This window comes from Crassostrea angulata, chromosome 10 (assembly GCF_025612915.1).
Source record: "Crassostrea angulata isolate pt1a10 chromosome 10, ASM2561291v2, whole genome shotgun sequence".
NCBI lineage: Eukaryota > Metazoa > Mollusca > Bivalvia > Ostreida > Ostreidae > Magallana > Magallana angulata.
In genome coordinates, this window is record NC_069120.1 from 10,139,972 (window position 1) to 10,157,159 (window position 17,188).

Genomic DNA, 17,188 nt, shown 5'->3' on the forward strand with positions numbered 1-17,188 from the left:
GCATTGTGGGTGAAATTATCCTCCATTTTTGGAGGATAGCATGGGTATATTTCAAAGGCTTCGTGCATATCTTTAATGAGAAAATGCAAGCACCAGACCATATGGGAATTAAAGTTAAGGAAATAAACTAATGATTGTATGTGGCGATTTGAAATTCTATGTATAGTATTTTCACAATATGCTTTGAAAGTGTGTACTTCCTGTGTTCAGTTTTACGAATGACATAGACTGTTTACATCTGTTTCATTTGATAAAAATCACAAACTAGTGATGTTTATTCCTCATTAAAACATTAATGAGTTCATTCACGTTTAGAGACACATAATACAAATCTTGATCTGCTATATTGTACATGTACAAAGTAAATGTTCGCATATACCTTAGGAACTTTGTAGCTCTTATTCTAATTAATTCACAGGTTATTAAGTATCATTTAAATTTAATCCCTTCACACAAAAAGACATTGTTAAATTTTATTAATCAAAATGATACCATTTATAGATATCAATTATCCTGAATATTGAAAAATTGTGAGTCTTCACATAAAATATTTTTCTTTAAAATCAGCCCTGCAATTAGTTAAACTTAAATATTTATTAAATATTATCAATAAATATAACTACTAATAGCTAAATAAGGTGATATTTTTATTGTTTAATAATCATATTTTATTCATAGTTAACTCCCTTTGTAAAAACAGAGTTAATTGCCCTTCATCTGAAAAGATCCACCAGGGGGCGCAAACATCTATCCTCCAATTTTGGAGGATAAAATCTATCCTCCAAAACCGGAGGTTGCCTAGACCTGTTCATGATATAATGAAAAACTTGCGCAAAGCAATCGCTATATAAGGTTTAACTTTCTCGAATAAACACAAAATGTTAATATAAATTAATTATCAACCATTTATTTTTCGTAGCCATTTTCAAGACCAATGATTGAAAGCAAATAAGTTTTAGTTTTAAATAATCAGAGGTTATAGTTTCTGTTTTCCATTGATTTATATATTTGGCCAAGTGAATTCTATCAAGATTATTTTTTCTGATAAATCATATTTGATAAAAATGTCATGTTAATAATTATATCAAGTAAAAGTAAAGATGTAGAGCATTACTTTAGATATTTTCGCAGAAACTCTTATTAGAACACGCATGAATCTTTCTTCTTAAAAATTAAATACATATACCGCATAGACAATCTTAATTCAGTAATGACATACATTCTTATACATGTATGTCATTAATTCAGAAAACGAACAAAGAAAAAAAAAACCCACGCAGAATATTAAATATATCAGTTCAATATATGTGTAAATTTATAGCTTTTATTTCCTATATATTATTGCATTTACATTATGATATATGAAGAATGTTATTTACAATTTTTTGTTCATAGATTAAATATTTTTTAATGTTGAATGCACGTGTAGCTATATAGATACATGTACGTGGAAAATACATGTTCAAAAAATTCTGTTATACACTGAAAAAGGGATTACAATTTTACTGGAAACGAGCTAGCGACCTTATATTTTGTGTTTACAGCCAATATTTGATAGGGCAGGAATTCCTAATTTATTCGCAAAAAATTATGCGTTTTATCGTTAAAGTTATGTGTTAATTCGCAAAAGTTACGCGAGCCCAAAGGGCTTTTGTACTACAACAGCTATAATTCATATGTCAATTGGATAAAAATACGCTCTTCCGGGTATTGAGACAAGGTTGTTAAGCATACCACTGGAATTATAAATGCTTATAAGAGTTGTATTGGTGCAGAGGGATCTTTGCTATAGCCAAGGATGATGCTCTGCTTAAATTCCACCGTTTGCCGTTTAAGGATAGTGAACTTGTGCACAAAACAAAAGTGTTTGCTCTTTCTTTTGAAATGAAATTGTGTTATACACAAATTTGTACATACTAGTATTGTCCACGCATCAATGAGAGATTCAAAATCTTCTGCTGATCAAATAGGTTAAAGAACAAGTAAAAATCAATCGGCATTTCAATCCAATGCCATAAAAACACAACTCTTATATATGTATAAAAATATTTATATCAAAAATTGCATCGATAATCAAACATGTATAAATAATATAAAAATATAGAAAATATCACTAACTGAGATATTACAGTAAATTAATTTCCCCCCTTTTTCTACACTTTTGTTGAGTTCCTGTACTTATTCACCCCTTCCCAAAATGACACTAATCAAAATATGTGACAGCAAATTGTATTTCAAAAGGCTTCCAGTATTTGATATTAAACTTCCTCTACAAAACGTCGGAGTATCTTCACAGCATTTTCTGAATAGATTAGCATTCACCATTCCCTCTCACTCTAATCACAATCAAACAGCACTATCGACATTACCGGTACTTACAAAAACTGAAGTTTTTATAATATATAAGAAAAAAATCAACTCATCTATGGCAAATTCAGGTTGACAGGCCAATTTTTCCATAGAGCTACATTTCTGCAGCTAGGTAATGGCAAGTTACAATTCAGAGATTACACCCAACAGCAGTTACAGTAATACAGGTAATCTATGTTCAGGTCTTGGATCATGAATACTCTTAAAATTAATCAATAATTTGATCTTCAATAATAAACCTAATTAGAAAAATATTTTCTAATCAACAAATCTTATAAAACCAAATTAATTTTTGTGTTTTTAAGACTATGAACATTTTAACTCAAGTTCAAGACTACTTCAAGATTCTATGACCTGGAGTATATTACAATTAATACAAATCTATTGGAGTCAACAGCATGACCTGAACACTCTCATTCTCCATTTACAAATATTTCAGTGATCTGTTTTCAGTCAAAAGGTCTGGCAAAATCACATCTGAATAAAGAAATTTCACATGTTGCAGTAAATTCAAGTCTTCTCCAAATAAGGTGACAGGAATTTAAATTTTTTCACAAAATAACGTTCTCTTCTCTTTACTGAACTAACTGCACCTCTGAAATATAAAATTAACAAGTTAATTTTCCATATTGATGAAACGGTAAAAAGAAAATAGTAAAAGTCAGAAAATAATACATGTATTTCAATAATTCCATGTAGTATGTAAACTTACTTGTAATAGCTAGCATGGATTCCTTATAGCTGTTTTAAAAGAAATATCAAAACATGTTTAAATAGATTAACATTTTGTTGACAAAAACTTTCAAAATTTAGATTTTCTCTGTTAAAGATCTATGATTGCTAGACAAAGTTCATCTCTGTCAACCAAATCTCCTATATCCTCCCCCCCCCCCCCCCCCCCCTGCATGACGAAAATTATACATAAGTGAAGTAAATCTGTAACGTTAACAATCTGTGGAAGTCATTTTTGCACAATAAAGATACATAAAGTATGCAGTGACAGTTTTACCGACATATTTTCTGTGTGTTATATTTTTTGCAATTTAAAACAGCAAAAATTAGATCAATGCAAAAAGTACCAAATACAAAAGATTTCAAATTTGATCAATTCGAAAAAATACCAGATAAATGAGATTTTAAATCAGATCAATGTGAAAAAATACCAGATACTTCTACTTACTCATTGTACAGAGCTCTAACAGCAAATATAAGTATGATGATGATGACGAACATGAATATAGCGAAGGCCACTAGAACCCACCAATAGGCAGACCAGCCTTCCAGGGACTTTGTTGTGGCAGGCTCACAGGGCTGCAAAATACGAAATAACTCAATTAATATCAGAACTGTCTTAAACTATTAAATACAGTAAAACACGGTTATAGCAAATATGCCTATAGTGAATTGACACTTACCGGGATTTTCATTCCCCTTGACTTACATGTAAAACAGACAGATATGAAAAATTACGCTTATCAAGAAGCAAAACCCCCTGTCCCTGGCACTTTGTTAAAAGTGTTTTCTAATGTACTTGCACATGTTTGATATTTGTAGTCATAAAGTATTATTTAGTAAAGAGAAAATCCAATATCTAGCTTTATATTGTGTACATTTTCCTATATATTTATTCAGAGCCCTTCATCTAAAGTACAGATTTTCATCTGAAGGAGGTAAATATAGCCTAAAAATGGTCATGACCATTGGTCCCTCTTACCAGTGATTGCCAATTTGTTGAGAAATATCAATCAATATCAAGTTTATTTCATATACAAGTACCCACATTGTTGTTAATGAAAGAGAAATATTACAAAAAAAAAACAACTCACAAGTTGCACTGTGAAATGTTAAGATATTTATAAGAATAAGAGTCAATGGACTTACCCCTGGGCTATAAAGGTTTTGAGAAGACAAGATGGACTGAACTTCATTAAGAGATGTAGTACCATCAAAGGAATCTATCACTCGGTTGTTCTTTACAACAAAGAAACATATGTCGATCCTGCAATTGAAAAAGGTTATCACTTACATGCAGCTATATGGACAGCCAAAGGCCACCCTTTGTCTTAAATTCTTAGGGGTTCTTGTCTTGTATTGAAAGTTATGCAAACCATGAATTTTAAACTATTTCCTTCCAACAGATAAAGAATACAAATAAGAGTTTAAATATATAGTGATAATAGATTTTGTTCAAAACACAAAGCATACAGTCAATTGTACTTACTGATTCACACTGGTGCCTGTGGCAGTCTTATGGTAACGGGTGTTTGTTGGAATGTACAGTGCATTTCGGGAATTCTGATTCAAATTCCTGAAAGAAAATAATTAAATTATGGAAAAGTATCATTAAATTATGGAAAAGTATCATTGATCAGATCTCATATTCATGTGTATAACTCACACGTGAGGCCAAATATTGAGAGGCCATCATTATACATGTACATACAGGATTTTATGGGCCATTAACAAAATTACAACTTAATACAATGTATAAAACTTGCTTTCATCAAATCTGCTATAACTGTCTATTCTTTTTAATTTGAAAATTGTATGTTGTTGTATAATTGGAAAAGAAAAAATATATGTAATGTTATTCATTCCAATTTTAACTTACTTTTCTAGGGTCTCAACAAACAGCTGTTGGTCACGATTTGCGTCAGCATCCATTACAACTCGAACTTGGCTTGTTTTTTCACCAACATATATCTATTAAATGATTAAAAAATTCAGAGCTTAATATCATGCATATTAATAAAATACTGTATAATTCAAACCTCAAAGCTCTTTTGCAAAGAAATATCAACTAAATAATTGTTAATGCATGTGTATTACATTCCAATGGCAATACTATTACTACCAACCTTCAATTTGTACGTGCTGTACATATTGGTATTGAGGTAATCTTCTCCCTTTATAGTGAGCTCAAAATATCCACCAATGAAATACTTGTAGGACTGGAAACCCACTGACACCTGGCCAGAGTCAGAGTTAATTTTAAATGCATCAAACACGGAAATGTTCCTCCCTTTGGCTGTGTTAACATATTGAGACAGAATAATGCTATAACGGACACGACCTTTGTCCCCAAGGTCAGGATCACTAGCAGTCTGCTGGAATACTGTGTCTTTTATAGGATAGGAAAAGATGTCTAAAAAAGTAAAAAGTCCTCTAATAAGAATAGAGCAGTTAAACAAGGCTATCTACATGATTCTTTTTTTTTTTTGGAATAACATGCGACATCTATGAAAATCATAAGGACTCTAAAATATAATTTTGTTTTTGTGATAATAATAATATTTGTCCATAGAAATCTTAGTGCGCTCAACACAAGCATTCATGTACCTGGGTGGTAAAACTGGTGAAAGAAACCAATATTCAATTTGACAAGTTTTCATAAGGAATTCAGTTAAAAAATCCAAGTAGAGTTATCTCTAATCAAAAAGACATTGTACATTAATGTTAACATCTATATGTATACTAAGAAAATTGTCTTGAAATAAAAATAAAGATAGCTGTGTAGAGAAATCTCTTGACTTACATGTGTAGACATTGGCTTTAGCAAATGTTGGCTTGTTGTCATTGATGTCAGACACTGTCACCAGGAGGAATAGGACATCCCCAGTAGAATACTGCCGGAGGTGTGCCTCTAGTTCCTGTCTGCTGGGAAGTTCTCGCTTCCTGCGTTGTCCCGGTTTTGAAGCCTTGACACAGATGAGGTAGGTGGTATGAGATTCTCTGTCCAGGATTTTGTTTGTGGTGATTTGTCCAGTAGAAGCGTCCAGCTTAAAGCTCTGGGTGATGTTTGGGTAACCTTCGAACAAGTATGAAATACAGTATTTCAAGAGTGACCATTCATGTATTCGTTATAAGGTACAGCCAGGAAAAAAATAATCCAAACTTACAATATAAGGTGCTATTTTCATAGAAGCTGTATTGAACAGTGTTGTAAGGGGGATTATCTAGGTCACAAGCCACGGCTGTATACACCAGCGTCCCTACAGGTTCACCCTCACGCACTGATGTCTCTGTTGGGACATCATACTGTAAAAATATTCAGATCTAAACATCTCATTTCTGATCTTAAGATTTATGTCAAATAACATTGAAATTATGTATCTAATGGCCATAGCCTCTTCTCTCCTTTTCTCCTAACAACACACTAACCTGTCTGTTGGGGCAGTTATTAAAAGATGGTTCTTCGTCATTTATATCCTGTAGTTTTATAGACAAGAGTCTAGTGCTCTGTAGAGTTCTGTTCAATGTATCAGTTGCCAGCAAAATCAACTGGAAATCAGCAGAAAAAACTTTTTTAAAAATCTTATCAATGTTATATCAAATCAAGGAAAATCTCATGGATAATAAAATACATGTACATTAAAACAAAAATGGAACAGCAAAAAACTTGATATGATTTACAAGTATAACATACATCATGAGTTTCTTGTTTTTCTCTGTCCAGTGTACGATTACGTGCCACAGTGACAATTCCTGTGTCCTTATCAATGGCGAACTCTGTTGTTTCTTCATTATCACTGAGGATAGAGTACTCAATGGAGGCTCCAGGGGTACGAGGTACAGCAAGGGCTCGAATCACCACTGTCCCAAGGTCAGCGTGCTGTAATATATATCAAATATATTGTTTCCATGAATTTTATAAAATATTTTCTAAGCTGCACTGCAGAGATCTACAGTATATCTAGTAATTTTTGGAATGATCTATTTTTGACAATCAATAACATTTTATAATCACAAAAAATAAAACTCACATAATGTGAGTCACATTATTTTTGCTAATGTGTACAATATAAAATTTATAAATTAAAAAGAAAATGTTGTGGCAAAAAAGTGTTCACAGAATTACATGTAGTTTATTTTTGCACAATTTGTATTTCTCCTGACAACTTTTCCAAGTTTCAAATGGTAAAAGCATACTTGTTCCAATGATAAGAAATAATCTTATAACATAATGGTGCTTACCTCAGTTAGGTTTGTTATAGTCACAGCATTGGAATCTCCGAAGCGGGGGGAAATCCAGATAGGTTTGCCGTTGTCCAGCTGCCCGCTGCTTACATTAATGTTGACTATGGTGGTGCTCATTAGGACGGGGCTTCCTTTGTCCTGGGCCTTCACCACCAGCTTGTAGGGGGACTTGGATGAGGCACCACGCAGGGAGTTCTTGCTGTACAACATGCCACTCTCTGATGAAATCCCAAAATAGTCCTCCTCTACACAAACCAAGATATAGTCTTGTTAGAATGGAAAGAGTACACAGAAAACAATCATTGATGGATATTGAAAATCAATGATGAGAATGATGAGAGAAAATACATTTAAACTAATTTAGATTTCACTTAACTTTCCTAACAATGTACATCATAAATATATCAACATAAGCTCAGGTATTATAAATTACAAGAATACTGATTCAGAATAAACTTTATTAAAATAAATTAACAAAGAAAATGTAACATAGACATCTTATTTTATGAATCTGAATTATTTTATGAATATAATTCTAATCAAACCTGGTGTTCTTGGGACAGGTTCCACAGAATCTATGGTGTAAACGATTTCTCCATTGACTCCGCTGTCCCTGTCAACAGCACGAACCTCCCCAATGTTTGTGTTCAAGTCATAACTCTCAACTGTTAAGAAGGAGTACTCAGGGCTTGAGAAGCTCGGTGCATTGTCATTAATATCAGTGACTTGTATCGTCAACTGCAAAATAGAAAATAAATAAATTACAGCTGCAATATCCATTAAAAAAACAAGACTTCAATGTAGTGGAAATACTGTATACATGATTATTTTTGCCCCGTGTAATTTTCCCCCTTCCCCACTTGCGAACAGTTTTGCCCCATCTTGAATTCACCTGAACACAGTTGAATTTTAAGAGAGATAATTTGAAACATTGTAACTCTCCCAGTCTTAAATTCACCCAGTGACAACGAGGGCTACAGGGGCGAAAATAAAACAGAAGCGAATATTTCCCAGTATGTGGTATAGCTGATGTAATGCTTAGTAAAGCTATTGATGTAAAATCCTACCGGAACTGAAGACCTCTGTCGAACCTCTGAAGATAAAGCTTGAGGGTTGTCCTGGGCAGTGAGCAAAAGACTGTATTCAGGGGTTGTTTCATGATCCAGAAATGTTCCATTATTGATCAAAAGCAGTCCCTGAAAAACATAAGCAATTGTTAGTTGTCATGGAAACGGTAATGCAATGAAACATATTGACAAAGTTTTTCAGACATTTTTGTTACAACTTTTGAAATGAATGCTAGTGGGGTGCTACACATCCAGTGAGCTTTTATCAATAAGTAACCTTCTGTGATTTGTTCACACATAACGTAACATTTTACATTTCAAGGTTCATCAACCCTCTATTGTATATACCCATATTTATATACAAAAGTTTTTCAAAAAGTGCTTCCTCAAAATCTGGTATATAAATTGAATACATATAATTTCAGTAAATTAAAGCATACAAGCCAAAATGGGACAGAGATCACATTTTAAGATGACCACTTTACATGTGAAGAATCGCGATTTATCCCGGTGTGAGTTACTGGTATATCCCTTATCATAGGGTCAATGAACCTTAATGCCACTCCCCATAGCAGTAGCACAAGCAATGATCTCCTTACTGCACAGATCCCTTCTCCAGCTTCAATAAAATCAATCGTAATTGCTACAAAATGTGCATGCAAATAAAACACATATCACCTCTTCTTTCTGGGCCGACAAAGCTTTTATCATGCAAATAAGATATTGACTATATCTCTAGCACACAAATTTGGCATAAGGTACATTGTTTTGTCAAGAGGGTTTTTTTTCCTCATGTTCTAGTACAAGCCATGTCCTTTGTATTGCACTACCTGCCAAAAATCATGCCCTAATTAACATTCCCAACTGATGACTTTAAATTTCAGTTTGAGCCATTCATATGCATATAAAATCTATCAGCCATGCACTGTGACATTCATTGTCCTTCTTTAACTCCTGTTTGATACTTACAACTCCAATTTCCCTTGTCTGAAACACATGTGCTATTCAGAATAAAATTACTAGTTTTCACATTTGCATGTAAACTGTTCACAAACATACCCTGATGTGAAATACTGTACTTTATTTGCAGGGTTGTTAACCAGTAACCAATTAAAATAAAGAGTATAATTAAAGGTTCAAGTATTAAAAACTAAAATCAATATTTGAGTATTCATGTGAAAATATGCAATATTTTCTTATTTGTTCTCAAAATTTGAGCAGTGAATCCTATTTTACCATGATCTTGTTACTAATACATGTAGTTGAATCAATCTGACATCTCTATACTTACATGTATTTGTGTACCATTTTCCCCCAAAGAAATTCTATACATTTGAATTTTTGTCTCTGAGTCAGTTATAAATAACTTTCAATATACATGTATATGAGTCGATTAAATAAACTTACCGACTTAAGAATCATGAATTTCTCATGACCCTGACCACTGAGAGAATACTGAATCTCAGAGTAACTTCCACTGTCCAAGTCTCGAGCAAAGACTGAGGCAATCTGATAGGGATAAACCTTATCCTCTGAGACAGTCACTGTGTACTTCTGCAATGATTTAATGTAAATCATCACCAAATGATTATTCATGATTATCATTGATCAAAAAAATTTCTGATGATAGAATTTAATCAGCATGATTTTAAAATTAAGTGTCAGAAATCCATACAATAAGAAAATTTCTTTTTACAAATTTTAAAGGTTTATACAGCTTAAGTAAACCCAACTTACAGATTGTGAGAATTGTGGGACATTGTCATTAATGTCTTGCACTTGAATTGTGATGTTAGCATCCACACTCCTGAGGCCATCCCTTGAGAAAGCCCTCACTCGGAACTTAACGAGTTTAATGTTAAGGTTTTCATAGTCCAATCGCCTGTTCACCTTGATTTGACCTGTAAGAGTTACCAACAACTTAAAAATGCCAAATCAGATAGGTATACATTTTGAAATCTTGCAGGTATCTGTCTAATAACTAAAACAGTTCAATGTGTATATATACAAAACAAATATTGAGAAAGTGTATACATGAACGTATATTTGCATATGCATTGTTCTTTCCCACTATAAGTCCATACGGAGGAACTGCAATTATTTTTCTATAATCGCAATTGCTCTGTCTGTATACTAAGACATCATAAAGGTGTGACGTCATATACTTTTCCATGACGTTATAGATTTAAACCACTATACGATACATCAAGTGTTTTTCTCCAACTCCATAAAATTGATGTATTTAATATTAAAACATGTCTTATAATAACATTTTAAAGGAATTACTGTAATAACATATCATTGATTCTGTTAACAAATCTATGTGAATTAAAAAGATACATTACAGTCTGAAAGTTTATTTTTGATGCAATAACTAAATGTCAAGGTCTAAGCTAATACAGGGTATTTGCAAGTGGTAAAATGCAAATATAAGTAGTAAACAACGATTATTTAGTGAACATGGCGTTATGAATAGCAACTGCTCTGCTGGCATCATGGAATATGCCAACAGAGCAATTGCTATTCATAACACCATGTTCACTAAATAATCATTGTTTATTTCTTATGTACTAACCTGATGTTTGATTCACAGAGAAATAATCCCCTAAGTCGCCTCCATTGGGTTCGGCCACTTCCTGAAAGTTGTTTATTGAGAAAGGACCCTTGGGATCAGTGGCAATGAGGGTAGATGTGACAGTGCCAATGGCCAGCTCCTCTGGGAGGGTGTAATAGTAGGTGGGGTTTGTGAGGGACCAGGGAGGGGCAAAGTATGGCGTCAAATCAGCTGACCCAAGGATTGTAATTATCACAAGGGCTGCAAAATAAACACATTTTTTCTAGAAGGATTGCCTTGATCTGCCAGTATCCATTACTGTTTTGGCATAAAAGAACCTAAATTTTAAACAGCATATTTTAAGCATCTGCTGGTTAAGTTGTTTTTAAAAACAGCTGCTTGTTAGCATTAAATTTCAAGCTTTTGATCATAAACAAAACCAATTTACAATGCCTTTTTAATGCTGTAAAAAGTTAGTCACCTTTGGCTGTTTGTTCCTGGTTGTTCTCAGCATTCACATCCCTAACAATGACATTGAAGTCTATCGCGGCAGCACTGTCTCGACTCAAGCCTGACTTGACCTTAATCCATCCTGATGTTGGCTCTATCTCAAATGCTTCCTGTGAAAGTAACAAATGGTTTGTAAATTCTCAAATTTTTTAAAATCCAGAAAATTAAAATTATCTCATATTCATACTGTATGCAAGGAAAAAAAATCCTCATAATAACTAGACAACATTGAGATGGTGACCATCTCAAAGAGCCCCGCTTAAATAATGGACAATTCTGCTATCACCTTCACATTTGACTTTTACACTTGGTTTAAGGTCACTGCACACCCTTTACTCAAAAGCTCTGTTTATGTGAAGTATGAGCCAAACAGGGTTAAGTGGAGAATATAGATCTGAAGGATCATTCTAAAGGTATGCACTTGGTCAAATATATTCTTCAGTCCAAAAGAAAAATAGAAGTAATGGACATACCCTGTAGTCATAGGGGTAAATTGAGGCTATCGGTGTTCCGTCTGTGCTCTTGGCAATAATGCTGAGTCTTTCAATGGAATACTGGAGTGATTTTGTGCTGTCTGTATCATTAGCTTTCACTTGTAACACAGAGGTTCCAACAGACACAGCTGAAAGAAGCAAGAACAGCAAAATAAAACGTCTGGTTAATTTAGGTGAAATTCTTTAACTCATCGCTTTTATTGCTATTTTCTAAGGCAAGATTTTAACTTAAAAGATGCAAAAAGCAACCATTTATGATAAAAAGACCAAATGAATATGATTTAATGATGAAAATAAACCGAAACTCTTTCTATAAGCCATGCAGGTTGACATTGATGAACTCACTTTCCTGTATGGATCCTATGTACACCTGTTGTGAGAAGAAGGGGTCTTTGTTGTTGGAATCTGTGAGGGTCACACTGAGGGTGGTGGACCCCGTTCTGGGGGGACTGCCCTGGTCTCTGGCATGGATCTAAATCATACAGCATGGTTACATAAATACACTGTCACACTGACAAATCTACATCAATGCCATTTCTAGGTTCAACACAGATCCTTTTAACAGTTTAGTAACTAATTATTCCTTGTATAACGTACTTTTGGTATCGGGATATTTTTTTTTCATTATTCTAGAGGATTTTCAGAATTCAAACTTAATGTTTTGTAAATATTTGATTCAGCAAGTTGGGCAGCACACCATTATTTATATAATAGTGTTGTGTTGTGCATGTACTATGCCTAAATAGTAGTCAGGGTTTGATACATAGTGCACCTGCCTCCAGCTCGTGCACTATGTATCAAACCCTGACTACTATTTAGGCATAGTACATGCACAACACAACATTATTGTTATTATTATGTCGACTGTTGGATATACTGATGTGCTTTGCTATAAGTAGCTGTGATGTTCGAGTGTTGACAAGTCCCTAAAAATAATCACCGGAAAAGCAAGTGTTCGTTTTTTTGTTTTTGTTTTTTTCAAATTAATCCATTGATTTGATTGTTTATTTAATCAACAAGTTGTTGTACAATAAAAAGTCAACAAAGGTTTATGTTCTTTTCAAGAAATGAGAGACGTTTGGCCTGACCAAGAAAACTCAAAAGGTTTAGCAGACGAAATCTCATTTAATTTTTTTTTCTTGTACATTCTTTATCAAGCGTCATTTAAAAAAGCATTTTTGTGATTCTCATGTAGAATTTCTTTGAAAAATGTTCAATCAATTTGTTCAAAAGTTTATAAGAAACTTTAACTTTAAAATTACTGTCAATAATGAAGTGTTTTTGGAAAAATGAATAATTCTAATTGCTTGATGTCAGTCATATATATCTACGTTTTATATATATAAATACCGTAAGATATTATAACGGCTAATTTAGCTTAGCAGTTACGCGTTGGGCTTCAAGCTGGAATGATTTTAGTGTCGCCAGTTGGAATCCCGATGTCAGCGCTTGAAAGATTTTCATTGAAAATATTTGCTGTGCTCTATTTTGGCATAGTATGCTTACACTACATAAAACCTTTGATACTATGCGAAAATAGATGAGTATTGAATATATAGAGACAAACTGACAGAAGGCATAATAATACCTATAAATCGGGACAGAGTTTTTGGCTTTCATATCAAATAAATCATGATTACGACAGACTTCTAGTCTTACAGTGCCCTTGGTGTAAAGATAATGAACCACAAAATACACAGAGGTAGCTGATTAATGGACACTTACTAGGATGTTGTAACTGCGGACATCATCAACATCAAGCGCTGCCCCTGAGCTGACGGTGACCTGACCCATCTGGTCAATAGTGAAGTGGTCCAGACCTCCACTCCAGATGTAGTAAGTAATGTTCCCATTGGACCCAAAGTCCTGGTCCGTGGCCGAAACCGATTTCACAAAATATCCTGATTATACAGAAGATGACTTTTAGTAGATCACAGATAGCTACATTAGACTTTTGCATCATAAACTTGAATACATATTTAAAAGAAAGCGTTTGGCTGTTAAATACTGTACAGACACAGCTGGTTTTTTCTTTCAAAAGAACCTTCTCTACAGCAATGACATGAATTTTCAAACTAAATGAAAATACTGGATGCTTGACTCAATAAAAAGGATTATTGATATCATGGTACTTTTTGATTTGATCACAAGTTTCATCCAACAAGCTGTAGACTAGCTATATTTACCTGTAGGAACTCCTTCACTTATGGTAGCAGTGTACAGGGATTGCACAAATTGGGGGTCATGGTTGTTTTTGTCCTAATCAAATAGATACATGAACATGTAACTTGTAAGTCTAGTTTTTGAATCAATCTGATTTATATATTTGAAAATACACGCATCAAGTTTGTCTATTTTTTTCACACTTACGATAATTGAGATATCAATGGTTGTATTGGCAGACTGAGGGGGGCTGTCTGCGTCCGTGGCCATTACAATCAGTCGGAAACTATCAACATCGCAAATATTTTACAGATATTAAACTGGAGGTATCTAAACTCAGGAACTTACTGAACATATGAAATAAAAATAAAATTTTTTATGAAATAAAAGAGTGCAAAAACTGCCACTGTCCAAATAAAAAAATAACTTACGTTCCCCTCTTTTGAGGTGTCTCCTCGTAGTTAAGGCCTCTGGACATGGACAGAACCCCAGTTCTTGGATGAAGAACAAAGGCATTGTCTATAGTATTTCCAGAAACTATTGTATAGGTGATGTTGTCCAAGGATTCCTGATCCCGAGCCTGTTAACAAACCATTTAACACTTGATAACTTTTCATGTTTCAGAAAGAGAATAATTCAGACTGGTTTTTGTCACAAGTGGAAAGGACCATCGACTGATACAGTGTATGCAGTATAACTGATTTCTGTCATATCCTAGTTATGAAGATCATCTTATTCCCCAAAATTTCAGTTTTAGAGCAAAAGTGGCTTCTCATGTCTAATTTTATTTTCTTAAAAAATTAGCATTCATGAATTATTTTTGTTAAGCCCTATTTTCACTATCTGTCGTTACCTTCACAATGACTGGGATCAAGATATTTGTCTCGCCTTCATTGACTGAGGTCTGGTAGGAGGGGGGATTGAAAATGGGACCAAAGTCATTATAGTCCAGGACAGTGATGGTCAGACTGACGGAAGCTTCACGGCTAGGGGTACCGTTGTCCTGAGCTCTGAACAATAACTGATAAGCTGGTGTGTTCTCATAATCCAGAGTCTGAGCTAAAGTGACAAGGCCTGTTGATGGGTCAACACTAAATCTGGTAAAAATCCAATGCAAATACTCATTTTTTTAAAAACACAATCATACACGTAGAATAGATTCACTGGTAAATACAGGTGATATTCAAAATATTAATTGCATGAATTAATGTTTCAAAACTATTAACAATAATAATACAAATACATGCTACTTGTAAATGTTTGCCAACATTTAAATAACAGATATTAAATCTGCTCATATGAAATAGTAATACAATGTTTTATTTTTAAACTTATATTCCATATATTTTACAAAATGGAGAATTTATGTAGCAGTTAATTTCATCCTCTTTTAATTGACATTTGTATACAACATCACCAGATAATGATACCAGTAATGATGTACCAGGTACTTACTTTTCTATTCCAGTACCACGAAGACTATAAGTCAACAGACCATTGTTTCCACTGTCTTTGTCAGAGCCCTGTTTTCAAAAATTGGAATTTCCTCACACAACATTCAACCAAGAACATGCAACAACAAAATGTTCTTGTTAAACACCAATTTGATGTCTACGTTTTGTACTTAATATTTGTTAGTTTAAATGTTAGGTTAAAGAATCTATCTTTATGACAGAAAGAGAGACTTTGATATAACATCTCCATTACCTTGCACTACTAACTGACATTAAAAAACAGAGAAAATATTTCTGTGATAGTCATTGTAGTTTTTGGAGAAAAAGTTTAAAATTGTTTAAACATTAACAGAAATGAAATGATACTATCAGGTAAACATTAAGTCAGGGGCATGAATACATCTGTTGTAATTTATTCTGTACAATGTAATAAGATAAATCTAGTAAATAATGAGAAAAAAAGCATGATTCTTACAGTGATTTTAATGATACTGGTTCCAACCACTTGATCCTCGCGCACCGAGGCCCGGTATTCTTGAACTAGGAATTCTGGGGTATTATCATTGCTGTCCTCCAAGTTTATTATCACGGTAGCAGTTGATGAATGGTCAGTTGGGTTATTGAGATCCCTTGCCAACAACTACAAGTGCGAGTAATGATAAATTTGAGTAAAGGTGTCTCAAGATGTTACATTATTGTTTGCCTTGTTGTAGAAAATGTTGCCATCTTAAAAATTCCAAATTACTGTATCCACATTTTTTTGCAAAAATAAAGTTGATCTGTAATTGCCTCTTTAAAAGTCAAATATTTAGTGCACAGTAATTGACAAATTTTTCTGAACATTTTTTTTTTCGCAATATTAAAATGATTGTGAAAATACGAAAAAAATTGATCAATGCAAAATATTATATTTGTAACTTTGATCTTCTAAATGTAATGAACTTTTAGCTATATTCAATTTAGGCAATCTCAACAATTTGGCTTAAAATGCCAAAATTTTAATCTTTCATATAAATTCTGCTATTAATAACCCAAAGCTGTTGCTACCTACCAGGATTTGTTGTCTGCGCATACTGGGATTTTCATAATCCAGTTGGTTGGCCTGGTTGACAATCAGTGTGACTTGAGCTTGTTGAGTGGCATTTGTTGGTGACACACTGAACAGACCAGCAGTAGGCTGGCTCAGTATGGAGATGCCAAACTGGGCATTTGTTGGCTAAAACAGACAAATGACAATAATCTTATTACTAGTACAAAAGAAGGAAAAAAATTGAAATCTATCTTACAACTGGTATAAATAGTTTAAGGGGATATATAATTCAGAATAAAATTAATCTAAAAATCACTGTTTGACAATGCAGCTTCTGAAACCTGTCTGCTACAATAAAATTGTAGGTGAGCCATTCATGCAACTCTGGTCTAAATATAGGATAGAGTCAATGAAATAAGATCTGCTTCAAAATTTTTTCCAGGGCTTGGTTTACAATCCCCTTGGATCATAAACCTTAGGCTAGCAAAGATGAACTCGATGTTCACATAAGGTGAGCTGAAAAACAAATTAAGGTCAATGCTAATTATGACAAATCAAAATACCATAAA

The 17,188-nt window shown here is 33.5% G+C and overlaps 1 protein-coding gene across 1 annotated transcript in view; it reads right to left on the reverse strand.

The window, feature by feature from the left end:
* Positions 1-2,029: 2,029 nt before the first annotated feature.
* LOC128165695 (cadherin-23-like) overlaps positions 2,030-17,188 on the reverse strand; it is a 32,326-nt gene continuing 17,167 nt past the window's right edge. The window contains exons 14-41 of the mRNA XM_052830474.1: positions 16,641-16,805; positions 16,065-16,229; positions 15,591-15,658; positions 14,989-15,232; positions 14,567-14,715; positions 14,343-14,421; positions 14,159-14,231; positions 13,698-13,873; positions 12,318-12,444; positions 11,952-12,100; positions 11,450-11,588; positions 10,990-11,229; positions 10,152-10,315; positions 9,822-9,968; positions 8,415-8,543; positions 7,893-8,085; positions 7,345-7,592; positions 6,797-6,982; positions 6,532-6,651; positions 6,270-6,408; positions 5,906-6,178; positions 5,229-5,515; positions 4,982-5,073; positions 4,592-4,678; positions 4,252-4,369; positions 3,551-3,681; positions 3,083-3,111; positions 2,030-2,965 (exon numbers count right to left, since the gene is read on the reverse strand). Coding sequence (XP_052686434.1) covers positions 2,946-2,965; positions 3,083-3,111; positions 3,551-3,681; positions 4,252-4,369; positions 4,592-4,678; positions 4,982-5,073; positions 5,229-5,515; positions 5,906-6,178; positions 6,270-6,408; positions 6,532-6,651; positions 6,797-6,982; positions 7,345-7,592; positions 7,893-8,085; positions 8,415-8,543; positions 9,822-9,968; positions 10,152-10,315; positions 10,990-11,229; positions 11,450-11,588; positions 11,952-12,100; positions 12,318-12,444; positions 13,698-13,873; positions 14,159-14,231; positions 14,343-14,421; positions 14,567-14,715; positions 14,989-15,232; positions 15,591-15,658; positions 16,065-16,229; positions 16,641-16,805 — 4,137 coding nt within the window. The 3' untranslated portion in view covers positions 2,030-2,945. The remainder of the gene's footprint in view (positions 2,966-3,082; positions 3,112-3,550; positions 3,682-4,251; positions 4,370-4,591; positions 4,679-4,981; positions 5,074-5,228; positions 5,516-5,905; positions 6,179-6,269; positions 6,409-6,531; positions 6,652-6,796; positions 6,983-7,344; positions 7,593-7,892; positions 8,086-8,414; positions 8,544-9,821; positions 9,969-10,151; positions 10,316-10,989; positions 11,230-11,449; positions 11,589-11,951; positions 12,101-12,317; positions 12,445-13,697; positions 13,874-14,158; positions 14,232-14,342; positions 14,422-14,566; positions 14,716-14,988; positions 15,233-15,590; positions 15,659-16,064; positions 16,230-16,640; positions 16,806-17,188) is intronic.